We start from the raw sequence: 26,060 nt of genomic DNA on the forward strand, positions 1-26,060 counted from the left end.
CAAGTTCAGAGACTCTCTCTAAACTCTGACACACATCAAGGGCTGGGTGTGCTGACACTGACACAGTCCCAGTCCATTGCTTACTGGCTACGTAATCTTTGGTAATTTGACCCATCTCTGCCTCCGTTTCCTTATCTGAAAAGTAGAGAATTGGATTCTCCACTTTACAGGATTGCTGGGAGGTTGAAATGGGCTAATATAGGTGGTGCACTTAAAAATGGAGCTGACATATAGTAGAAGTATTTGGTATTATATGATCCCATGATATAATAAGTCCCCTTCTCTAAATCATTTCTTCACCTAATGCTGCCTCACACCTGGGGAAGTGAACAAGGCACCACTAAAAGCCAATCCACTGATCTCGGCATCCTATTTATTCTCCTTTTAGAAGGCTTGGCCAGGCACGGTGGCTCACACCTGTAATCCCAGCACTTTGGGAGGCTGAGGCAGGATTGCTTGAACTTAGGAGTTTGAGATCAGCCTAGGTAACATGCCAAAACCCTGTGTCTACAAAAATTAAAAACTAGCCAGGGGTGGTGGTACATGCCTATAATCCCAGCTACTGGGGAGGCTGAGGTGGGAGGACTGCTTGAGCCCAGGAGATCGAGGGTGCAGTGAGCTGTGACAGCTCCACTGCACTCCAGCTTGGGCCTTGTGTGAAAAAAAAGAAAAAGAAAAAGAAAAAAGAATAAAGAAATCTTGAGTAAAACTTGGTAGTCTCCCTTCTAATTCTCTATCACTGCTATCATCTAAATTTCCAGGAACCTCCTGGGCCACTTCTAACCGCTAGATGGCCAAGCTACAGAGTGATTATTTCCTTAGACAAGCAAACATCCTAGCCCTCTAATACAGTATTTCCTGGGGCTGGAATATCAACAGGAAGTTATGTGAGGAAGAGCTCTGCCAAAACACTCATTCCAAGGAAGGGACTGGTAAAGTGACAAATTTGCCCAATCCTGTACAACATCCTGCATCCTCCACATGTGGCCCTGTTGCACATCTAATCCACAGGCAGGTCACTCGCTGCTGACTCTATTCTTCTCTGGGCTCCTGGGACGTATAAATATGACTCTATGTAAGAAAACCAGAGGCTGGGCGCAGTTTGCTCATGCCTGTAATCCCAGCACTTTGGGAGGCCGAGGCGGGCGGATCACGAGTTCAGGAGTTCCAGACCAGCCTGGCCAACATGGTGAAACCCTGACTCTACTAAAACCACAAAAATTAGCCGGGCGCGGTGGCGGAGTATTCCTAGCTACTCGGGAGGCTGAGGCAGGAAAATTGCTTGAACTCGGGAGGCGGAGGTTGCAGTGAGCCGAGATCGCGCCACTGCACTCCAGCCTGGGTGACAGAGCAAGACTCCGTCTCTAGAGAAAAAAAGAAAACCAGACAGATTAAAAAGTTGCACTTACAAAGCAGTTGGGGCATTTATTGACATTTAAACAAGGGAGGAGATCCTGAACACTAGTCTCGCTCAGTTTATAAAAACTTGAGGCCAAACTCTCCATCATCTGTACACAGCTTAACCACGGCCAGGAGCAAGAATTCGAGTTAAACGAATTGAACCAGTCCAACCACAAGACGATAAAGGGAAACAGGGCGTGGGGATTTCCAGTTTTTCCTTTTACATTACAAAGTTTCCAACACAAGAAGCCAACAATACCCCAGTGCAGCACCAAGTTACTTCCCACTGTTTCCCAAGGCACAGTCAATTAATAATCAGTAGTCCAACTTCTAAGAACATTTCCTGGAAAACAAGGACGCACCTCCCGTGGCTCTATGCATGGCCTGCCACTGATGAATCAAATTCTTAAGAACCTTCGACCGTCTGATACCCTTGAGGAGAGCACCCTCATAGAATCTCCAGCATCAGGCCTCAGTTTTCCCATCTGTAAAAGACAGCCATGCAAAGTGGGAGATCCGCTAGGCTTCCAGATCGAAGTCATCGCGCTCCTCATTGTACTCCAGCACGTGCCGCTTGATCTTGGACGAGTCCACCCAAGTGACAAAGTCCTCCATGCTGCGCGTGACAAGGAAGGCGGGGTCGGTAACCACGTCAGGGCCCACGCGTACGTGACCTTGCTCCACAAAGGCCACGGCAGCCTGAAGGTGCTGCGCCATGCGCAGCTTGAGGAGCACGGTGGGGAGGCGGCGGCGGCAGAAGGACGAGGCCGTGACGAAGTCGCAGAGCTCCAGCGAACCGCGCGTGGGCACCAAGCCGAGAGCATACAGCTTGTCCAGCAGCGCGGCCGAAGCGCGCACGCGGAACTGGTCGCGTTCGGGCAGGTCGCGCAGGCGCCGCGCCAGCTCACGCACGGCACGGCTCAGCTGGTTGTAGCGCGTGTAGTCCTCCCGCCGCTGCAGCCGGTAACGCCGCAGCACGCGCAGCTCGTGCAGGTTGTGGTCGGTGACCTCCCAGTTCAGGAAGTCCACCTGCTTCAGCAGCTTCTGCTCGTGGAACTTAAGCTTCCGCACCATGATGGCGGCAGCCGCAGCGGCAGGACCCGAAGCTGAGAGCGCGTTCTGGCGTCCGCGCGATTTCCGCCGCGGCGCACCAAGACCTGGACGGCCTGGGACCCTGGGCCAATGAAAGAAAGACTTAAAGTCACGCCCTCACTTCCCATTGGCCAGGGTGGGACCACGCCTCTGCACTGGGATCTCGCGTTTCTTCTTTTCTTCGCGTTTGCGAGGGAGGGGGTAGAAGCACCGGAGGTGGGTGGTTGGGGGCGGGTCCCTAGGCGGCTCCGCGCGGTTTTTAGTAGCCAAGAGTGTATCCCTTTCTGCGGCAATCATTTCCTCCTAGACTTCTGTCCTTTGGGGACTTTCAGAGTCTCCCCCGCAAGAGCTGAAGAGGCCATTTCTGGGGAAGAGGGGTGACTGCGGCTTGTTGATTGGGTTTACTGTGCTAACTTGCACTGGGCTCCTGCCATGCCTTGGGGGAGCTTGCCGGAGCCGGCTGTCCTGGGGCTGACCTGGTAGTCCCCGCCGCCCGCCAGCGTCAGGTCCTTCACCCGGCAGGCAGAGCGATCTCTCATTGTCAAGTTGGGATAGGTGGCACCGAACCCATGAAATACTGATTGGCTGCTTCCTAGGCCCACAGAAAAGGGATCTATAAGGGAGTCGCCTGGAAATCTATATTATTAACTAAAGTGTCAGATGATTCATAAAACCCAGCAAGTTTGAGAAACTTGGACTATAACTACAAGTCCAAACCCTTTAGTCTGTGCTCAAATGAATTATCCTGACATGAATTTCTGGCCACCAAGCATTGAGTTAACAAATTTAATGCTGTTTCCTCTAGTTGCATCTGTAAGTTACATCTGAGTGTAGCGCTGCAGACCTAACCCCTTTTTGCCCGGGCATTTGACGCCACCTAGCTTCTCACTGATCATTTTTGTTTTGTATGCTTTTCATTGTCTTTTACAATACAATATTTGGGGGTTGGGCGCGGTGGCACATGCCTGTAATCCCAGCACTTTGGGAGGCTGAAGTGGGAGGATCATTTGAGGCCAGGAGTTCAAGACCAACCTAGGCAAAAAAAAAAAGAAAAAAGAAAAAAGAAGCGAGATCCCATCTCTGTAAAAAATCTTAAAGAATTAGCCAAGCATGGTGGTGCGCGCCTGTAGTCCTGACTACCTGGGAGGCTGAGGGGGAAGGATCATTTGAGTCCAGGACTTGTAGGCTGCATTGAGCTACAATGGTGCCACTGCACCCCAGCTTGCACAACAGAGCCAGACCCTGTCTCAAAAAGATATATATATATATATATAAAATATTCGATATCTGGAAAATAATATAATATGTAAATTATAAAGTATAATAAATACTCATGAACTTAGCCAGTTTAAGAAAACATCACCAGGCTAGGCATGGTGGCTCATGCCTGTAATCCCAACACTGGGAGGCCAAGGTGGGAGGATCACTGGAGGCCAGGAGTTCAAGACCAGCCTGGGCAACATAGTAAGACTCAGTCCCTATGGACAAAAAAAAAAAAAAAAAAAAAAAATTAGCCAGGCATGGTGGCAGCACCTATAGTCCCAGCTACTGGTGAGGGTTTCGGGGTAAGAGGGGGGAGGATCCCTTGAAGCCGGAAGTTCAAGGATGCAGTGAGCCATGATCACACTACTGCACTCCAGCTTGGGCAACAGAACAAGATCCTGTCTCTAAAACAAACAGAAAGCTAATACAGATCGTTTGCTTTTTTTAATCTAACTGATTTTTTCTTTTTTTTTTTTGGAGATGGAGTCTTGCTCTGTCGCCCAGGCTGGAGTGCAGTGGTGTGATCTTGGCTCACTGCAACCTCCGCCTCCTGGGTTCAAGCTATTCTCCTGCCTCAGCCTCCTGAGTAGCTGGGACTGCAGGCACCTGCCACCACACCTGGCTAATTTTTTGTACTTTTAGTAGAGACGAGGTTTCACCGTGTTAGCCAGGATGGTCTCCATCTCCTGACCTTGTGATCCACCCACTTTGGCCTCCCAAAGTGCTGGGATTACAGGCATAAGCCACTGCACCCGGCCCCAGAGTAGGTCTTATTGAGAAGGTGATATTTTATAGGGGTTAAGCCATGTGTGGATATCTAGGGGGAGAACATTTCAGGAAGAGGAAACAGTGGAAATGCCTTAAGGCAGGAATGTGCCTGGCATGTCAGAAGAGTAAGAAAGCTATCTTGGCTGGAGCAGAGTGGGCAAGGAGGAGAGGAAGAGGTTAAAGAGCTTGTAGTCCCTTGAAAAGACTTTGGCTTTTATGTTGAGAGGCAGATACTTTGGGGTTTTGAGCAAAGGATTGACACTTATGTTTTTTGTTTGTTTTTGTTTTTGAGATAGGGTCTCACACTGTTGCCCAGGCTGGAGTGCAGTGGTACAACCAAGGCTCACTGCAGCCTCAACCTTCCAGCCTCAAGCAATCCTCTTGAGTAGCTGGGACTACAGGCACATGCCACCATGCCCAGCTAATTTTTATTTTTTATTTTTTTATTATTATTATTTGAGACAGAGTCTTGCCCAGGCTGGAGTGCAATGGCACGATGTCAGCTCACTGCAACCTCCGCCTCTCAGGTTCAAGCGATTATCCCTGCCTCAGCCTCTCAAGTAGCTGGGATTACAGGCGCCTGCCACCACGCCCAGCTAATTTTTGTATTTTTAATAGAGACGGGGTTTCGCCATGTTGGCTAGGCTGGTCTCGAACTTCTGACCTCAGGTGATCCGCCCACCCTCGGCCTCCCAAAGTGCTGGGATTATAGATGTGAGCCACTGCACCTGGCTACTAATTTTTAAATTTTTTGTAGAGATGGGGTCTCACTATGTTGTCATGGCTGGTGTTGAACTCCTGGGCTCAAGCGATCCTGCTACCTCAGGCTCCCAAAGTGCTGGGATTACAAGCATAAGCCACCATGCCCGGCTCAGAAATTCAATTTTGGACATCTTGGGTTGGAGGCATCCATTAGACTTCTGAGGGGAGATGTCAAGGAGAAATAGATATATGAGTTAAGAGTTTTTTTAAAAAGGGCTGGAGATTTAAAAAATTGGGCATTACTAGAATGAGTGGTATTTGAAGTCATTCGGCTGGATGAGATCATCAAAGGACTGCCTATGGATACAAAAGACAAGAGGACAACTCTACTGTGGTTACTCTAACGTTAAGAATTATTGGAGGCTTGCTGGGCGCTGTGGCTCATGCCTGTAATCCCAGCACTTTGGGAGGCTGGGGCAGGTGGATCATGAGGTCAGGAGATCGAGACCAGCCTGGTTAACACGGTGAAATCCCATCTCTACTAAAAATACAAAAAGTTAGCCGGGCGTGGTGGCGGGCGCCTGTAATCCCAGCTACTTGGGAGGCTGAGGCAAGAGAATTGCTTGAACCTGGGAGGCGGAGGTTGCAGTGAGCCGAGATCGCACCACTGTACTCCAGCCTGGGTGACAGAGCAAGACTCTGTCTCAAAAAAGAAAAAAAAAAAAAGAATTATTGGAGAGAAGAGGATGAACCAGTGAGGTGGAAGAAATACCAGGAGAGTATGTTCTCTCCAATGCAAATGAAGAAAATGTATCCAGGAAGAAGGAGTGATCAACCAGGTCAAATGCTACCAAAAGGCTAAATAAGAGAAGGACTGAGAATAACCATTAGGGTCCAGCAACACCAAGGCTATTGATGACCTTGACAAGAATAGTTCAGTGGAGTGTGGGAGTAAAAGATTGGCCAGAGGGATTTAAAGAGAGAACAGGAGAAAAAAAATTGGACGCACTTAGTATAGACAGCTATTTCAAGGAATTTTGCTGCAAAGGTGAGCAGAGGAATGGGGCAATAGCTGGTGGGGAAAGTGGAGTCAAAAAAAATTTTGAGATGGAGTCTTGCTCTGTCACTAGGCTGGAGCACAGTGGCGGGTGCAATCTCGGCTCACTGCAACCTTTGCCTCCCGGGTTCAAGCGATTCTCCTGCCTCAGCCTCCTGAGTAGCTGGGACTACAGGCACACGCCACCATGCCTAGCTAATTTTTGTATTTTTAGTAGAGACGGGGTTTCACCATGTTGCCCAGGATGGTCTCGACCTCTTGACCTCGTGATCCGCCCACCTCAGCCTCCCAAAGTGCTGGGATTACAGGCATGAGCCACCATACCCGGCCTCAAAAAAAATCTTTTTTAACATGTGGGTTGATACTTCACTCAATAGCTGCAGCTTATTGGTTGCTTTTCCAGTCTATTCTACCTCCAAAAGCTCTCCCAGATTTTTGTCTCTCCAGCCTGTTACCCCTGCCCTATGTCAGGCCCTCATCATCTTTTGTCTGCATTCCTACAGTAATAGTCCAGTGTGTCCTGCAGGCTGCCACCAGCAGAGTCAGCCTGAAAACCACTGGGCACAGTTCTCCCTTGCTGTTTCCTTTCCTAAAGGATGGAAATTGGATGCCTGGATGAGAGATGGATGCTGTTTCCTGTGTATGAATCAGGGTCCCAGCAGGAAAGACAGAACACACCCCAGTGAGAATAACGTGAGAAGCTGGGGGTGGTGGCTCATGCTTGTAATCCCAGCACTTTGAGAGACCGAGGCAGAAGGATTGCTTGAGCCCAGGAGTTTGAGATCAGCCTGGGCAACATAGTGAAAAGCCCCCTATACAGAAATACAAAAGTTGGCTGGGTGTGGTGGCGGGTGCCTGTAGTTCCAGCTACTTGGGAGGCTGAGGTGGGGAGGATCACCTGAGCCCAGGGAGGTTGAAGCTGCAGTGAGCTGTGATTGTGCCACTGTATTCCAGCCTGGGCAACAGAGTGAGACCCTGTCTCAAAAAAAAAAAAAAAAAACAAACAAAAAAAAACAGAAAGGAAAAAAAGAATAATGTGAGACTTGACTAAAGGGACTGTTTCCATAGGAATGGGCAGGGTATAGGGAGATCACAAGGGTTAGTGCAGTTTCCTGAGACTGCTAACATGGCCTGTTTCCCCTAGGACTGAAGAAGGTCCCTGGAGGGGAGGGAATGGGAAGATACAGGTTTTGGAAATCTCGGTGAGGCTGAAGAGTGAGTTCCTCCCAAGAACCTGGAAATAAGGGTGGCCCCTGAGAGTTACAAAAAACCCGCCTAGAACACATGTGGGAGTAAATCCAAAATGGCTGGTCTGTAAATGTGTAACTGAGTGTTTGGGAACCAACTAAAGTCTGTCAAGGGTGGTGGCTGAGGACGCCTCGGGGAGGTTGGGCTGGAGGGGGACCCTATTGGGTGAAAAGAAATCCCAATTGTATTAAGTAAACTAATAAAGGTAAAGCGTTTACTGTAGTGTCCATCACTCAGCAAGCACTAAGGAAGTAGATGCTTTTTTTTGCTTTTTTTTTTTTTTTGTGAGACAGGGTTTCGATCTGTCCCCCAGGCTGGAGTATAATGACATATACAATGGCACCATCTTGGCTCACTGCAACCTCTGACTCCTGGCCACCTCACCTGGCTGATGCTATTTTTTTTGTTGTTGTTGTTTGAGATGGGAGTCTTGCTCTATCACCAGGCTAGAGTGCAGTGGCACAATCTCGGCTCACTGCAACCTCTGCCTCCTGGGTTCAAGCAATTCTTCTACCTCAGCCTCCTGAGTAGCTGGGATTACAGGCATGCGCCATCACGCCCAGCTAATTTTTTGTATTTTTAGTAGAGATGGGGTTTCGCCATGTTGGCCAAGCTGGTCTCGAACTCCTGAGCTCAAGTGATCCACCTGCCTTGGCCTCCCAAAGTGCTGGGATTACAGGTGTGAGCCACTGCACCCGGCCCTGATGCTATTGTTAAACTCAGTTTGGAGAAAGGCTATGTGGACAGAAGATAGATCACAGGGAAGGGGGGTCCTAAAAGCACGTGGGGAAAACGTATATTCTGTCTTAGAGATGCTAGGACGAACTGTCTTTAGAATGAAGGCTGCCCCATGACAGGAAGCAAGGTTTTAAGGTTACTTGACTGAGAGACTCCTCATACCCTTTCCCCTCTTGGGGGTTCCAGACTCACTGAGCTAACTTTCTGGTAACTGGGCTTCCCAAGGGGTAGCCCAAACTGCCTTGATCTATTGATGCAGAAATTCAGTTCTGCTTGACAGTTTTATTTCTCTGTGCAAATTAATACCTAGCCTTCTGGGGTTTGTACATAGGCCTTTATTCTGGTCAAATGCCAGACCTGCAAAGGGAGTCGGATCCACTCACTGAACCAGTGAAACTGGGTTTTGGAGCCAGAGGTCTGGGAACCATGTCCCTCAAAACAGCCAAAGGTATCCATCTTTAGCAGAACTACCTTGTACCAGTTAATCTGCAATAAGTGACTAGGGAGAGAATGAAGGGAAGATCTAGCTAGACAGGGTAGACAAGACTCCAGGGTATAGCCAGGAAAGGGAGTCCTCCTGAAGCCTTTGCCTCATCTTAGGCACTTCCTCCTTCAGGAAGCTTTCCTTGATCCTTGCTCTGCCCAGGCTGCGGTAGGTACCCTCATGTGCACTTTTCATGGCACTAACTAGTCACACTGGGCAGGGAGCATTTGTCTACTTGTCACAACATATCTGAGCTTTTGGAAAATAAGGATAATGTCTTATTTGTCTTTGTAGCTCAGGGGCCTGGTGCAGAGTAGGTACTCAGTTAATGTTTCTTGAGTGCATGACTTGGCTGAATGAATGACGGAGACAGAATGGATTGATTAAAGACAAGAGAGGGTGGACTGTAAGCCCCCCAGGATAGAAACCCCGACTGCCTTGTGGTGTACTACTCCCCAGTGCCCAGCACAGTGCCTAGCAGAATCAATGCCCAAAGTGTTCCCGATATGCTGATCGAGGGTCAGATCCCACTTGCCTCTTCTCGAAGATTCTCTACCTGACCACTTCTCTCCTTGCTGCCGCTGGCTAGCACAGAACATCCAGTCCCCGCTGCTGTACTAAGCAAAACGGAACCGGGTGGCACCTAGACTTGTTCCCTGTCGCTGCAGATGTAGAGTAGTGTCTTTCCCTCCTTCCAAGCTAGTCGCCCAGGGCAGGGTCGCCCTGTCTGGCTAGGGTGCTGCACCCGCAGCTCTCGGTATCTTAGGTCAGACGCCTGGAACGCGCAGGCCGTTTCTGTTCCTCCGGAAAACAATCTCTGAGCTGGGCCACGACCCGTCCCTGCGGAGCAGGAGTGGGGAATGGGAAGGTGGGAAGGCGAGTCCGCGACTCTGCTCCCCAACCCCAGCTGGCGCGGCGGTTTTCCACGCACCCCCCTCCCCCCACCCCGATCTCCCGATCCTGGCTCTGGCGCGGTGCTCCTTGCAGCCCCACGCTTTGCAAACTTTCGGAGTTTTACTCCATTTGCGTCACGGAAAAGGCAGGAGGATGACGGAGTCCAGGAAGCGAGGCAGCGGCAGCTGGCAAGCTCCCCCGCCGGGCGCTCCAACCACGGGGGCGTGAGGTGTCTCCCGGCGAGGGCGGACAGGCGGAGGGAGAGGAGGGGAGGTGGCGGTCCCAGGGACCAGCCCCGGAGGCTCTCGGGCCCCCTCGTTCCTGGGTCGTTTCCTCACTCTCGCCTCCCGGACTGAGCGCCAGCGAGCGAGGGCGCTGGCCAGCTGGGAAGCCGCGCGGAGGAGTAGGCGGGGGCTCGGCTGCAGCGCCCCGGGCCCGCGGGAGGGCGGAGCTGGCCGTCCCTGCCCCGCCGGGACGCACGGAAGTGCAGCGGAGTTTGCCCGATTCTCCAGCCTGCTTCCCCCTCCCTCCTCCCTCTCCCCACCCCTCACCTCCCCTTTGGCGATCCCCTCCTTCCTCAGGACGCCACCTCCCGGAATCGCCTTTTTGTTTTGGAGCTGCCTTCTCGCTGGCGGAGCGGAGGGTCTGCGAGCGCCGGGGAAGGCAGGCTGGGGGCGCAGCCCGCCCCCCACTGGCCGGGCCCCGCAGGGCGGAGAGGAGGACGGACGGACAGACGGCTGGCCGCGCCATCTGCTCGCCGGAGCTCACTCTCCAAACTCCAAACTGTTGAGTGTGTGCGTGCACGCGAGGGTGGTGATCGGGGGTCGTAAGTCCCGGGTGAGGAACCGGTTTCTGCTGGGGTTACCTTTGGACGGGGTTCCTGGGATTCAGAGCAGGGTCAGCGTCAGGCTCAGAAACTGCTGAGGAATTAGGCAAACAAAAGAGACCACTCAGCGAGTGGCTAGAAGTCGCCCGACAGCCTCGTCGCGCCCCCTCCTTCCTCCGGGGTTGGAGCTGGCCACTTCTGGGGCGGGGAGAGGGCGCCCGAGCCGGCGGGGGCTCCGGCTGCGCAGCCGGGGTCGAAGAGTTGGCGGCCTGTTGTGTAAGCCTCAGTCCTTGTTTTCCCGGCCTGGCTCGTTGTGAAGCCGGACACATCCACCCTTGGACTCGATTCAGGCGGCTGCTGCTTTTCTCCTTGCCCCTCTTGGATTTTCCGGATTTTTGAAAACCCAGTGGCCCAGGAGCAAGAGGAGGAAGGAGGAAGGGGCAGATCTGCAGAGGAATGTGAGAGCCTCCCAAAGCGAGAGCCGCCAAAAGAATCTGGGAGCCAGAGGGACAGCCGAGCCCTGCCCGGGTTTCTGGAATGGTGGTTTCAGAGTGAGTCTCTTCTATTTTAGAACGTTGTTCCAGTAGAAAGTGTCGAATTTTTCCCCTCGCAGGGCAGATTTCTCCAGGTCACTTGACTTTTCTTCTGGGAGTAGGAGTTAGGAGAGACTCCCCTCTAACCCCCCAGAGGCTGCTAAGGGAGGAGGAGACTGTGGACATGAGCCCTCCCTGCTCACAAGCATATGCCCGGAGACCTGATAGGGCAGTTTCTGGGCCATGGACATTGCTTTGAAGAGCGGGAGACTGGACAGCATCTGTGGGTGCTGAGACCCCACCTTAGGACCTGAGAGATTGAACTGTGTAAGCGCCATTCAGCTGCGAGTGCATTCTTGGACTGCCTTGTGAGCATCCCCGGTCTGGGCAGGACCCTCTCCTTCCCATCTTTCTATACCACCCAGCCCAGCCATGGCACTGAAAGGCCGAGCCCTCTATGACTTTCACAGTGAGAACAAGGAGGAAATCAGCATCCAGCAGGATGAGGACCTGGTCATCTTTAGCGAGACCTCACTGGATGGCTGGCTGCAGGGCCAGAACAGCCGTGGGGAGACAGGGCTCTTTCCTGCCTCTTATGTGGAGATCGTCCGTTCTGGCATCAGCACCAACCATGCTGACTACTCCAGCAGCCCTGCAGGCTCTCCCGGAGCCCAGGTGAGCTTGTACAACAGCCCCAGTGTGGCCAGCCCAGCTAGGAGTGGCGGGGGCAGTGGCTTCCTCTCAAACCAGGGTAGCTTCGAGGAGGATGATGATGATGACTGGGATGACTGGGATGACGGATGCACAGTGGTGGAGGAGCCACGGGCTGGTGGGCTGGGCACCAACGGGCACCCTCCCCTCAACCTCTCCTACCCTGGTGCCTACCCCAGCCAGCACATGGCCTTCCGGCCCAAGCCACCACTGGAGCGGCAGGACAGCCTGGCATCTGCCAAGCGAGGCAGTGTGGTGGGCCGTAACCTCAACCGTTTCTCATGCTTTGTGCGTTCTGGAGTGGAGGCCTTCATCCTGGGTGATGTGCCCATGATGGCCAAGATCGCTGAGACATACTCCATTGAAATGGGCCCTCGTGGCCCCCAGTGGAAGGCCAATCCCCACCCATTTGCCTGCTCTGTGGAGGACCCCACAAAACAGACCAAATTCAAGGGCATCAAAAGCTACATCTCCTACAAGCTCACACCCACCCATGCTGCCTCACCCGTCTACCGGCGCTACAAACACTTTGACTGGCTCTATAACCGCCTGCTACACAAGTTCACTGTCATCTCGGTGCCCCACCTGCCTGAGAAGCAGGCCACTGGCCGCTTCGAGGAGGACTTCATCGAAAAGCGGAAGCGGAGACTCATCCTCTGGATGGACCACATGACCAGCCACCCTGTGCTCTCCCAGTACGAAGGCTTCCAGCATTTCCTCAGCTGCCTGGATGACAAGCAGTGGAAGATGGGCAAACGCCGGGCGGAGAAGGATGAGATGGTGGGTGCCAGCTTCCTGCTTACCTTCCAGATCCCCACCGAGCACCAGGACCTGCAGGACGTGGAAGATCGCGTGGACACTTTCAAGGCCTTCAGTAAGAAGATGGACGACAGCGTCCTGCAGCTCAGCACTGTGGCATCAGAGCTGGTGCGTAAACATGTGGGGGGCTTCCGCAAGGAATTCCAGAAGCTGGGCAGTGCCTTCCAGGCCATCAGTCATTCCTTCCAGATGGACCCCCCCTTTTGCTCTGAGGCCCTCAACAGTGCCATTTCTCACACGGGCCGTACCTATGAAGCCATCGGGGAGATGTTTGCTGAGCAGCCCAAGAATGACCTCTTCCAGATGCTGGACACACTGTCTCTCTACCAGGGCCTGCTCTCCAACTTCCCTGACATCATCCATCTACAAAAAGGTAAGGCCCAGTGCAGGCAGGAAACTCATCCTGAGTCTGGCTCTCTGCTGGGCCCTGGGGAGATGGGGATGGCCTGGATAGAATGGAGCAACTTGTCTTTATTTCTCTGTCTCAATCATTCATTTAACAAATGTGTTGGGCTGGGCACGGTGGCTTACGCTTGTAATCTCAGCACTTTGGGAGGTTGAAGTAGGAGGATCACTTGGGCCCAGGAGGTTGAGACTACAGTGAGCCCGATTGTGCCACTGCACTCCAGCCTGGGTGACAGAGTGAGACCCTGTCTCTAAAACAAACAAACAAACAAACAAACAAACAAACGTGTTGAATATCAACTCTGTGTCTGTGGCAAATGTGCTTCTAGGTGCAGGGATATTGTTGTGCACAGGCCTGGTCTCTGTCCTCATGGAGCTTGATATTTACCTTCTTGTCAGTTCATTCATTTTCTCTGTTTGCATCTCGTTCATCCATCATGCATGGTGTCATGCTGGGTTCTGAGAACACATAGATGACCAGGCCCCAGGCCTTGCCCTTGAGGAGCCGGTAGGCCCTTGGGAGACACAGACCCAACCCAGATAACAAGAGCTCAGAGTGGGGGCCTGTCTTGTGCTCCTTGCAAGTTAACCTCCCCACCTTTGCAGCTTTGGAAGCTACTCTCACCACTGTGTATTCTCTTTATGAGCGTCTTGTCTGTGTGCAGGAAGATCCCTGTCCCCATTTTGCAGATGAAGGAGCTAGTGTCCACAGAAGAGTGGTTGCGCAGCCTGTGGCCCGGCTGGGACTGTCCCTTCCTCCTGCCACCTCCCCAAGGACACGTCCGTGTTGGCCACTTCCCAAGCCTAGCCATGTTTTCAGTTCTCATGACCCCCTCTGTGGGGGAGGGACAGGATGGGCCTCTGCCTGTTACTGCTGGGGCTGTCAAGGAACTGCCGGGGAAATGACTCATCCTGGGTCACACAGGGGCACTCTGGCTGGGCCAGGGGTGCGGAATCAGGGGTCCAGGGCACTGTCCACATGGCCTATCCAACTCCTGCTTCCCAAGCCTGGCTTCTCTTCTTGCCTGAGGAGAGAGCCAGTGGCTGCCCCAGCAGGTGCCTGAGTCCTGGGCACAGCTGGGAGGGCAGATGTCAGGAGAGAGGTGTGATCCTCCCTGGGGCTGCTTGGTAACTCGTCTGCAGGGCGTGGAGCTGGCTCCCTGGCCCTTGGGCCCTGAGGTCAGACCTGGCTTGGTGGGGAGTTTGACTCTGGGTGGGGCCAGGGGGCAGACCTCTGCACTGAGCCTGGGGAACAGGAAACATGTCACCCACCACCACCAGGGAGGGCCTGGGGTAAGCTGGCCTTGCTTTCCTTTACCAAGAGGTTGACTTCTATAACTTCTCCAGCTCCCAGCCTCCTTTCTCCCCTCGCTATATCCTCTTCCTCTTCCTTTCTTTCTGTTTTTTTTTTTTTTTTTTTTTTTTTTTTTTTTTTCTCATCTCTACCTTTCTTCCTCCTCTGAACTCCAGGAAACACAAACCTGAGTGCTAGTCTTGGCTCTGCCCCTAGATTGCTGTGCGTCCCTGGGGAGTGCCTTTGCCCCTCTGGGCCTTAGTTTCCTGATCTGTAAAACAAGGGAATGGGGTCCCAGTGAGCCATCAGGCCTTCAAGGGAGTGGGTGGGAAGGGACTCCTGGGGAGGGTCTGGCTCAGAAACAGAATGACACCTTAGCTCTGGCTCTGAGCACTGGGGCAGGAGTAGGGCAGGGGAGGTGGCCAGGCCTGCTGGGGGCCCACTGGGGCAGGTGTCTCCCTGAGCAGAAGTGGGAAGGCTGGTTCAACCAGCTCCTTAGATGGCTTGTTCCTGTGCAGGCAGCAGGAGGGGGAATGCAATGATTAAACAGATGCTCCCATGCAGTGGCTGGGGTCCCCCCACCCAGAGCAGAGCTGAGGACATTAGGGCAGCCCCACACCTAGGAAGGACACCAGGGCCTCCCAGGCTGGGGGGAAGCCAGACCAGCCTTTCTGACCCTGGGCAGAGAGACAGAGCTGAGATAGGCCATTTCTGAGTTTCTACTTGAGGTGTTTCTAAGAGTCAGAGGCCACTGTCCTCTGTGCTGATGCATTTGACCTGAAGCAGAGGCCAGCCCACTGCCTTCCCTCCCCGGGAGGACCCCTCCCAATGGGCCAAGCCCTCTCTGGCTTACTCTAAGTTCTGGGCTCTGCACTGCTCCTCCCAGGCCTGTGGTGTGGGGCAAGTTAGGGAGGGGGTACTGAGACAGAACTGGACAGGCTTTGGGGACCACAGCCCAATGGGAGTGATAAGGAGGGGGTCCTAATGCTGGCCTTAGGGGTGGAGCCCTTCTCAAAGAAAAGAGAAGAACAGTTGGGTCCTGGGCCCCCAGGATTCTGTCCGGCCTGTCTGGACATCTGAATGGGTGGTGAGTGTGTGGGAGGAAGGACAGTGGAGGCCTAGGTGGGAGTCAGGAGACCAGGATTTGGACAAACTTTGCATCTGACATGACTTTGGGAGAGATTTCTCCCCTCAGTCTCTAGGTGAGTAAAATGGGACCCGAGGGTCTTCATTTCCTTAGGAGGGCTCCATGTCATGTGAAACTTACATTAAACAAATTTGTATGCTTTTCAGAAAAATAATAAAATGAAATAAAATGGGACATAAACCCTGGCTGGAGCTGAGAGGAGCCCGGTCTTCCCACGGGCCTAGTCCCTGTAGCCCAATCCAGGGGTCTCCTAAGAGAAGGGTAACCATATAATTAACCAGGGCAGTTTGGGGCATAAAAGGGGGCCCTAGCAATAGTGATCCCAGGACAACAGGGGAAACTAACTGTCCAGGGCAAGCTGGGACATATGGACCCCCAACTTGACAGCCAACAAGAGCGGGGCTGGTCCTAAGGCTCATGACAGGTCAGGAGGGCGATGTGGTCACTTCCGTTTTACAGACGAGGTGCAGCGATGCAGATGAGCCTCAGAGCAGGAGCTGGAGCCCAGTGTGTCTGGCTCTGCAGCCCAGGCTGTTTCCACTGTGCCCTCCCAGATAGGGGAGGTGATCCCCAGGGATGGAGAGCTGAGCCAGAAGGGGAAAGAGGAGGGAGGAAGGCTTGGGTGCTCCTTTACTGGTCCTGTGGGCTAGAGAGAGGCCCAGGACCACAGAGCTTCCATGGAGGGGCCATAGGGACAGCGTGGCCAAGGCAAAGTGGCCACTGTAGGGACAAGTTCTTGCCTGGGGGACGGGTGGGTTCAGCCTCTGGGTTCTGAGCCATCATCTAGCCTTCCCTCTACCGCTCATCCTGTAATCTCAGCACTTTGGGAGGCCGAAGTGGGCGGATCACAGGAGTTCGACACCAGCCTGGCTAACATAGTGAAACCCTGTCTCTACTAAAAATACAAAAAAATAGCCAGGCATGGTGGCAGGTGCCTGTAATCCCAGCTACTTGGGAGGCTGAGGCAGAAGAATTGCTTGAACCCAGGAGGCGGAGGTTGCAGTGAGCCGAGATCAAGCCACTGCACTCCAGCTTGGGCAACAGAACAAGACTCCATCTCAAATAAAAAAGAAAAGAAAAGAAAAGCAGTTTTCAAGCCATAACATGTAGCATCTGGAGCTTCTATTCTATCTCAGGTGCGCTCCTTTGAACTGTGTACATATTAGTTCAGTTAAGCCTCAACTATACTATAGGGCAGGTACTATTATTATCCCATTTTACAGATGTGGAAACTCCTTAAAGCACTATACCATGTGAGAGGTTGTCAACAGCATCACATCTAGTGCAACCTGTCCCACTGGGCAGTGGGGAGACCTGGAGCCCAGGCAAGAGCAGTGGCTTGCTGGAGAGGATACAGCTAGGACTAGGACTCAGACCTCCTGCTCCCTCCTGCCCCCAACCTGGGGTGGATGTTAACTGTCTCCAAGAGGCAGGGGCAAGATGGATTGAGGTGGGAGCTTAGGGAATATCCCTGGGACTTGCAGCTGGTGGGCTCCAACCCTCCTTTCTGCATTTTTGGGACCCAGCCTGTAAGAGGAGTGCTGAGGCAGGAGGTCCCCCTGGGTCCTCAGCTCTCAGGTTAAGTCTTAAGTAGAATGTAGGGGGGATGCTGGACAGGCCTGAGCCCTGACTCCTAGCCTGTGGGGTGGGGTGCATTAGCATTAGCTGGTCCTGGCCCCAGAGCTGAGTCACAGGGTGGAGGGGTAACGGAGAACAGGGTGGGGCCTCTGTTTCCCCCCGACCTCTGCAGCCTTTGCTCCCCATCCCTGGCCTCCTGCCTGTCTGTGGATGCCTAACCATTGCAATGGGTTCATTCTTACTCTTTGGGCTCCTCATCAGCAAAAGAGGCCTTTCCTTCCTCTAAGGCCATGGACAGGAAAAGGCTATAGATGCACTTCCACTGTGCCAACTTTCTCGGCAGGTGGAATCCAGGCTAGTTCAGTATCTCCCCTTTAGCTGGGTTCCTTCTGCGGAAGTTTAACTTCAGTTTCTTCACCCTGCTGTTTTCTACCTTTCTTCTTACGGTTCTTCCTACTCCTTGGGACCATCTTGAATCCCTGTGTCCAACGTCTGGGGGCCCCACACATATGCCTGAAGGACCTGGCATGGGCTCCCTGCAGCAGAAGTGGTGTCCGACCCCCAGCTGTGGAGGACCAGGCAGGAAAGAGGCTGGGAGTCCTGGGCAAGTTCCTGCCCCTCAGGGCCTTGGCCTCCTCTGTACAGTAGTAGGATGGAGGTGGAATCGAGGGTTGGACACCTGATCTTTTGGGCCTTTCTAGCTCTGAAGTCTCTTACTGGGTCCTATCCTGGGCCTTGGGGTTATCCCCCTTCTGCTGCCCAGGGCTGGGCTGTTGAGATGGTGCAGGAGGTGGTCCAGGGAAGGTGGCAGAAGGACTGAGTGGGCTGGGAGCTGGGGAATGCAGATTTCTTTTGGGCGCGTGTGAGCAGCCCTGGAGACTCTCTGAACTTGAGTCTGTTTGCCTGAAATGCTACTATTAGCCGATTAGCCATGCACTTATCAACTAACATGGATGTTGCCCCTTCTAAAGGCATCCAGAGTTATTCCCAGCATGTAGAGCCCTGGGCCTGATATACAGTAAGTGCTCAATGAATGCATTTAGAATGCACTGGACAATTTGAGCCAGGGAGTGAAGAGAATATCATCTAGACAGCCCTCAAGAGCCCTCCTTAAAGGAGAAGTGGGAAAGCATGGATATTGAGCACGCTATCTGTGTGTAGTGGGTGCGTTTGCAGTGCTCAGGGGTGTGCTGTCCTCTATGCCAACCCTTCCCTGCTCCTAATCTTCTTTGTATGGTGGATTCTCTGCAGCCCTCGGCGACTGAGTGCCAGGCACAGGCAAACTTCCTTCTCTTCCCAGCAACTGTCCCCACTGGCTTAAAGGCAGAATTTGTCAAGTCCCTTTTAATTCAGAACTGAAATTCATTCACCAGCTGCTTGTTCATTCATTCAGATTCTTCTAAATTGGGTCCTCTGCCCAGGTTCATCTCCACCCCCCATCTGTCACCTGGTTATTACACAACCTCCTCGAGTCCCTGGGGGCTGGGATGAGGAGGGAACAGGGCGTGCGTGTCTGGGAGATACACCAGGTGGCCTTTGAAGAGTTGTTTTAGAATCAGCAGTGTGATGGGGCTGGGGGTGGGGAGCCAGGGCACAGGTGACATGGGAGAGACATTCTGTCAGGGGAACTGGGAGAGGCTCCAGTGTAGAAGTGGCACCTGATCGGGGCCATGAATTATGAATAGGAATCCAGGGGGCAGAGGTAGGAAGGTAGGAAAGAGCCAGGTAAGTTAGACGAACATGGGGGTCAGTGTGGAATGCGTACAGGGGCCAACTCCCAGAGGTGAGGGCCCCCCAGGCCAGGCAGATTGGTGTGGACCTTGATCTGTAGGTAGTGGAGAGCTAGGAAAGGTGCCCAGCTTGGGAGACCTCTTTAGATGCTGCAGAGAACCTGTCAGAGGCTGGGGCGGAGGGCAGGGAGACGTGGCGGGGCTGTTGTAGCAGTCCAGTGAGGGACAGGGTTGAATCAGTTCAGCAGGCCTATATCAGGATCTGCTGTGGGCCAGGCCTTGTTCTGGGTACCAGGGACACAGAGAGGTTGAGGACAGGCTCTATCCTCATTGAATTCATAGTCCATCAAGCAGGGCTGTGACTGGTCACATATGGGCTACTGGTGGCACTGCACATTTGGAGAGAAGATGATGTGCTTGGTTTAGGAGGTGCTGAGGGTGATGGCTTGGGTAACATCCTGGCAGAGACACCCAGGTGGCTGGAATGTGGGTCTGGGGCTCAGGAATGACGTCCGAGTTGAGCTGATGAGGGTGCTGTCTGCCCTCAAGGGTACAGGGAGCACATGGAGATCAGAGCCCTCACACGCTGTCCTCTGCTCTGCCTATGCCAGGCGCCTTCGCCAAGGTGAAGGAGAGCCAACGCATGAGTGACGAGGGCCGCATGGCACAGGACGAGGCAGACGGCATTCGCAGGCGCTGCCGCGTGGTGGGTTTCGCCCTGCAGGCCGAGATGAACCACTTCCACCAGCGCCGTGAGCTCGACTTCAAGCACATGATGCAGAACTACCTGCGCCAGCAGATCCTCTTCTACCAGCGGGTGGGCCAGCAGCTGGAGAAGACCCTGCGCATGTATGACAACCTCTGACCGCGTGTGCCTGGGCCCCCTCCTTCCCCTGGGCCTGGTCACTGCAGTGTACCCCACTTTCCCGACCTCCCTATACCAGCAGTGGCTGGGGGAGGGGTCAGCGGTGGGGGAGATAAGCGGCCTGTCCTGCCTCCTGGGAGAAGGAGCTTTCAAGGAGTCATGGGTGCCCCTGGGAAATTCCCCACTCCTTAGAAGTGGGGCACAGCAGGGGTGAGAATAGAGTCAGGAGCCCTCGAGGCCAAGGCCTGGGCTGCCGGTCAGTCAGTGAAGGTCAGGCCAGGGTCTCAGCCTCCCCTAGAGCCTATTTTGCTTGCTCACCTGGCCACTGCTGCCTTATCCATTCAGCAGACACCGAGGCCTGCTGCACCCTTGGGTCGGACGCTGGGCACCCAGGGCTGTGACATGCCTGCTCTTCAGGAGTCCTCAGTGAAGGTCGGGGTCAGACACAGACAGAGTCAATGAAGTATGACTGATGGTTAAGTGAGGGATTTCTGGAAGCTCATAGAAGGGACCACAGCATTCCACTGGTCAGGGAAGACTCCATAGAGTAGGCAACACTCGGGCAGTGTTTTGAAAAATGACAAGGGCCTGCCAGACAGTACATGGGGGAGAAGGACTTTCAGGGGAGAGGAACAGCATGGGCAAAGTTATGGAGGCATGCAAACATCTCCCTCTTCTCTCCCTTACTTTCCAAGCAAGTTAGGTACGCTTTCCATGGGGATTCTGGCCTGTGTGGTAGGAAGGGATCTCCCTTGCTCCCATGTTGCTGGCTGTCCGTACATCACCCTGTCCCCTGCAGGAGGGGGCTACAGGCCATCTCCCTCCTGTAGGCCTCTGACTCCCCTCCACTTTTGGGCCCTCAGCTTATCTCGGGTAGGGGACCATTGCAGCATCCTCCCCTCCTCGGGCTCAAGGTGCTGAGGTATAAGCCCTGGGCCCCAGATCCCTGGTGACACCTTCCTGGAGAAGACTCTCAAAAGTGACTGTATATTTGAGTTCACCAGCAATAACTCCCCACACTCGAAGCAGGTCCAAACCCAGGATCCCAGGGTCCTTGGGCTCCGTGGCACTGTCTTCCCCAGATCCTTCCTGTTGCACAATGGGAAACCTAAGAGGAAAAAGACAGGGGCCTGCCTGCCCAGCCATGCGAGGGATTCCATGCCCACCTGCCCTCTGCCTGCCTCGCTGGAATGTGGGCCCCTGCTCCCCATCAGGTTGTGCTGTCTCTGACCTATGTTTACATCCCCGAGGGGTTTCTGCCTCCTCCCCACCCAGGTCAGGGTGTGGTCCAGCAGCTTGCTGTGGGGTGCTGACCTGTGTCACCACTGCCCCCCTTGCCCCCGGGGGGGTCATGGTCTCCTCCTGGATGCTGCTCCTTGAATCTTTTTTCTTGATAAACCTTTTACAATTAAGATAACACAAGCATGACTTTTTCTGTTTGGATCCCAGAAAGGCGGAGGGCAGGAGAAGGATAGAGCCCTAATTGCTCCTGAGAGCCATTGGATGAGATTCTGAGGTCGTGGTGGGCACAGATTTTCCACAGAACCTCAAAAGTTCGGGGGAGGGCTATGCTGGTGGAAGGTGCCAGCAGGCAGGAGGAGCTAGAGGCGGCTGTGGACCCCTGGGTGGATCCATCCCTCCCTAGAACGCACTCTTGTCTCTAAAACAGGTGGAGTGCTGCCCAGGGGACTGGCTGTACTGCCTTGTGATCTGGGGCTGAGGGTTGTATGAGGAAGGGACAGGATGCTGTGCCCTAGGACAATTAATAGATGGTGGCTCCTCTCCCCAAGGAGCCATGCCCTGGCCTTGCCCTTGAAAAGCCCTAGTCCAGGGGAGGGAAGTGGGGGACTCAGAAGCTGTGTCTCTTCCCCAAACCGTCCTGGGTACCCAGCCCTGCGGAGGCTCCCACATTGGAAACTGAAGAGGACGCTGGCTGTGCCCTTGGGGGTGCCCTGGTCAGGATGAGCGGACCTTGCTCTTGGATCTGTTCATCCACAGATGAGAGGAGGGTACTGGTTGAGACTTGGCTCTCCTTTGGAGGCAATGGGGACTTGGTGGAGGGAGGGCTTCCAGGGTCAAGGCCGTCAGGGAAGGTTGGCTAGACCAGGGACCAGGGAGCTTGTGCAGGAAGATGGAGAAGGGCCAGCAGGTGCGGTGGGGGAAGGGGCGGGCAGGACTCCCTGTTCAGGGCATAGCGTCCTCAGAGGAACTTCTGGAATGGGTCCCCCTGGCCCTTGGTCAACATTAGGTCAGATTTGGGACTTTCTGAGGAATTTTCCCCTCTCTCCACCCTGCCCCATTTTCTAACCCATCCGAGGAACTTCCCGCCCTTAACCTCTTCTCAGCTCTGCCATCCATGTAGCCATCTGCAGAGGGGGCTCTGAGCAGTGGGGGCTGGGCCAGGCCGGGGCAGGGCTGGTGGGAATGCTCCTCCTAACCCATGGTGCCTGGAAAGTCCCCTGCTCATGCTTCCTGCTCTGGGAACAGTGTTGTCCTCTGTGTGCCTTCCTTGAGAGGGGACCACCTCCCAGGCCTTCCATCCTCAGGGTGAGGCCATCAGTCTGATACTTTTCTCAGGAGGGACTTGGATCCAGGAGAAGCATCAGGAAGTGGAGTCTTGGGATAATGCCAGGCCTGCTCCTGGTATCCTGAGGTCTCTGGGCTGGGGCAGGTGTGTGTGTGGTAGGGAGGGAGGCTGTCCTGGCCCTCCTCTCTCTTTTCTTTCTGCCTCTATGGGGGTGGGGGTATTGGGGGAACTTGGGGCCGTTCTGGGGTAGCTAAGCCCCTTTCAGCAGGAGATTGGGGGACCAGTGTTGGGGGCATCCTGATGATGGCCGATTCCTGCCTCGTCACATGCCAGGCAGATGTTCCCGACTCGGCTGGACCCAGCTGCCTCGTTTCCTCCCTTGCTTTGCTCTGAGGGGGTGGAAAACAAGGCTTCTCTTTCTGCCCTGGACAGCTACCAGCACCCGGGGTAGGGGATCCCCTGGTCACCAGTCTTGGCCCAGTACAGGAAAAGGAATCCGCTTTGTGGCCACAAATGGGGGCTGGGGATGGAGGCGGACCTCAGATCCTGCATCTCATCACCCGCTGGACACAGGAGGGCTATGAACCACTGTGCCATGGCTGCGCCACTGGCTGGAGCAGAGCCAGGCCTGGGAGAGGCAGGTGGCCCCATCGGCCCCTGCTCTGCACCACCCCTCCCAGATGACAGAGCCATATGTCTTCCACGTGTCTACACACGCACAGACTCACGAATGTAATCGCTCAGTCTCACAACAAGCACACGCAGTCACACACCTGCCCACAGGCACATACGCCACATAAGCATGCCTGTATGCTCACACAGTCATACTGCCACACGCTATTACCCATTCACAGCCACAGCCACACATGCCTTGCCGTCCATTCAAAGCACCAGTGGCTACTTTGTCACACACAGCCACACCACAGTCCTATGCACATGGTCATAGCCTCACACAGTGACACATACTCGGGCACACACCGCCACAAAGCCATGCTTGCACAGAGCAAAGGTGTCATAAGCATCTCTGTGCCTGGACTGCACCTGCATGACCTCCCAGGGTCCCCACCTCATCAGAGATTAAGGAGAGCTTTGCTTGGAGACACCACCCCTGGAGGGGGTGTCTCCAAGGGGGAGTAGAGCCAGTCACAAGCACCACATACAGGCACACAGCCTGAGGTCTAGGGATGCAATTGGGATGACTGGATACCACCAAGTTCAGCTCCTTATTGAACAGATGGGTGCCTGAGGCCCAGGGAGCAGTGGTGGCTGGCCTTATTACCCAGCAGGGCAGGGGATACTCTGGGGCCAGAGCCTGGCTCTGGGCAGACTCTGTTTCCTGGCCCTGCCCTCCTCTGGGCCAGGCTGCCTCTGAAGGCCCCTGGCTGAACCGATCCAGCAGAGCTCCAGGCAGCTCCCTTCTCAAGCTAGAGCTGAGCTGCAGTGGCCACGGGAGCTGGAGCCAGGATGCGGTGGGCAGGGCCTGGGCCTGGGCGGGAGGAACATTCCTGCACCATCTCCTCCCCAAGCATGTGAGGACCCAGCCCGCCCTGCCTGCCTGCCCGCTGACTCAGGCCTCCAGGAGCCAAGCCTGCTCAGCTCCCCCACCCACCCTAACCTGCTTCCCCACTAGTTCGGCTCTGGTTCCCCTCTCCACCGGCTGGGGCAGGAGAAGACGGTGAGCCCTGGTAGGAAGACCATGGGGAAAAATCAAACCTCACCACCCCCAGACGTAGCTCAGAAGGGCTGATTGTGAAACCCAGCTCTGTTCAACATAGTTGAACACAAACTTTTTTTTTCTTTTGGTTTTGTTTTGTTTTGTTAGTCAAACCCCAGTGCAGTGCAGTCTGTTTAAGAAGTAGTGCTCACATAGCTGTGGCCTGGGTCTGCTCAGCAGCCCCCGTAGGCAGCATTTTTTCCCTTTCACAACGAAGAGACTGAGACTTGGCCAGAGGGAAGATGGGACCTGCCTAGGTTCACACAGGGAATCTCTGGCGGGGCTGGACTCAAACCCAGCTCCCTGCCATCACTCCTTAGAGTCACACTGATGAACTCATTTAGGGCCAAAGGAAGAAGGGGAGGCAGATTTCCCCTCTAGAGGAGTGAAGGGATAGGAGGCTGGTGAACCCAATGGCTGAAATGTGAAGGGTGAGAGGGTAGGGTGAGTCCCCCCAGCCCTGAGGGATGAAGGGTCTGAAGATGGCACTGCGCGGTGACAGCTGCAGTGACTCAGGAGCTCCGTTTACAAAGGAACATGAGTGAGGAACATAACTTAATTTTTTTTTATATCTGACCTGAATTTCTCTTTTCCTCCCCCATTCCCCACATGGTAGAAGTGTAATCTCAAATCAATTTGGGGACCCTTTCTTTCCCCAGGGATGTGTAGAACTTTTGGGGATGGCACATTTGAAGACCTTAGGGAGCTTTGCATTTTAAAGGCTGAATCCCACACTCTATCATTCATATTAATATTTACCTGCATTCCACATTAAAGGGTTCAGTTTATGACTTGTGTCCTGTCTTGTAGATACTTAATTAAACTGTATTAATTTTGATTTTGCCCCTTTCTGTTGGTGCTCTGCTCTCTTCCCTCCTCCCCGCCCTGCCCACCCAGCAGCACACATTGTTACGGGTTGCTTCTTGCAGAACTCCTGGACCTGGATGCTGCCATTGGGCCTGCGATGCCCGCCATGGTCCTGGTCAGCATTGGGCCCTCCGATCATCTTGCCCTGCCTCCTGCCTTTCCCCTGCATGCTCCCTTGATGCCCATCCTGAGGCTCTGTGTGTCTGGCTCTTCTCTGCTCTTGGGCACTCAGGGCTCCTTCCATTTGCCCTGTACTAAGGGGCTGATAGAGGTCCTTTCTGTGGCCTGTGGCCCCCTCTGGGGCCTGTGGTCATCATTCCACAGCTCCCACTTCGCAGTCAAGCACAGGGAGCTCTGGGGTGCCGCTTAGACACCCCATGCCACCCTGTTTCTTCTGGGATCTGGCTCCTTTCTTGGGATTCTACCTGGGATGGGGGTATGAGTCCCACTGCTTCAGAATCTCCCAGCCTCTGGGGATTCTACTATCTCCCAGTGCAGGCAGCACTGTGATGGGCACTGGATGGTCGTTATTTTACAACCATCCCATGTGCAAGAGATTATTACCGTCATTTTACACACCAGGAAATGGGGTCCAGTGAGGGAGGTGCTGGAGTAGCCAAGGCTGGTGCGAAACAGTACCCAGCCCTGGGCTACCTGTGCTGAGAGGCAGATGGCCAGTGCCAGGGCTGGGTGTTGGAGGCTGGCTGAAGCCTGGAGGCACCTGGAGCCTCTTCTGGGCTGACCCGCACCCCTTGCTGCCATTTGGCAGGAGTGCTCTGGGGTTGGAGCAAGGGAGTATGAGGCTCCTCCATATAGCCCTGCTGCCCCCAGATAGCAGCAGCCCCCACCCCAACCCCATTCCTTTCCCTCTACCACCCGGAGGCAAGTGCAGATTCTGACCAGTGTGGCCTTGCTGTAGGGATGTTTCTTAACTGCTTCATGCTTCTGTTTCTCCACTGAGAGGGGAGTTCCAGATGGCTGTTACGAGGGTGACGTGAGCAGAACACATCATCTGGGCAGTGCCTGCACAGCCAGCGCCACTGAGGAGCAGGTGGGGTCATCAGCCTGAGTAGAGCTGGAGCAGCCCTGGGGAGAGAGAGTGCTAAGAATATTGGTACCCCCACTTCATAGGTTGGAAAACTGACTGGGCAAGCCCTTTAAAGCCACACAGTGGGTAGTTGGCAGAGCTGGGCCTGGAACCAGGGCCCCAACCGCCCCCAGACCTTTAACCTTGCCCCGTGTTGCCACACTGCCTCCGTGGGGAGCAGATTCCTTGGGGTCCTTGGCTGTCATTGTACTTGTCATCCAGGGCAGGAGGGGTCCACTGGGCCACTAACAGTTACATATACCAACATATACAGGATAGCACAGCCCAAGGTTAAGAGCCCCAGTCTCAT

The 26,060-nt window shown here is 54.1% G+C and overlaps 2 protein-coding genes across 2 annotated transcripts; one reads left to right on the forward strand and one right to left on the reverse strand.

The window, feature by feature from the left end:
- Positions 1-1,399: 1,399 nt before the first annotated feature.
- On the reverse strand, positions 1,400-10,802 carry IMP3 (IMP U3 small nucleolar ribonucleoprotein 3). Its single transcript, XM_003818964.7, has 2 exons — positions 10,513-10,802; positions 1,400-2,575 (listed from the first exon to the last, which is right to left on the reverse strand). Exons 1-2 carry the CDS (start codon positions 10,800-10,802, stop codon positions 1,921-1,923), a joined length of 945 nt encoding a protein of 314 aa, XP_003819012.4. The 3' UTR covers positions 1,400-1,920.
- Positions 10,684-24,584, forward strand: SNX33 (sorting nexin 33). Its single transcript, XM_003818962.7, has 2 exons — positions 10,684-12,909; positions 19,302-24,584. The coding sequence occupies exons 1-2, from the start codon at positions 11,439-11,441 to the stop codon at positions 19,553-19,555; spliced, it is 1,725 nt and encodes a 574-aa protein (XP_003819010.1). The 5' UTR covers positions 10,684-11,438; the 3' UTR covers positions 19,556-24,584.
- Positions 24,585-26,060: the final 1,476 nt, after the last annotated feature.

This window comes from Pan paniscus, chromosome 16 (assembly GCF_029289425.2).
Source record: "Pan paniscus chromosome 16, NHGRI_mPanPan1-v2.0_pri, whole genome shotgun sequence".
Classification (NCBI taxonomy): Eukaryota; Metazoa; Chordata; class Mammalia; order Primates; family Hominidae; genus Pan; species Pan paniscus.

Coding starts and splice junctions, on each gene's coding strand:
- IMP3 (XM_003818964.7), bottom strand. CDS start 10,802: ATGTGTCCGGCTTCACAACGAGCCAGGCCGGGAAAACAAGGACTGAGG. Junction 2,576..10,512: donor CCCAGGAACCCCGTCCAAAG/GTAACCCCAGCA, acceptor TCATTGGCCCAG/GGTCCCAGGCCGTCCAGGTC.
- SNX33 (XM_003818962.7), top strand. CDS start 11,439: ATGGCACTGAAAGGCCGAGCCCTCTATGACTTTCACAGTGAGAACAAG. Junction 12,910..19,301: donor CATCATCCATCTACAAAAAG/GTAAGGCCCAGT, acceptor TGCCTATGCCAG/GCGCCTTCGCCAAGGTGAAG.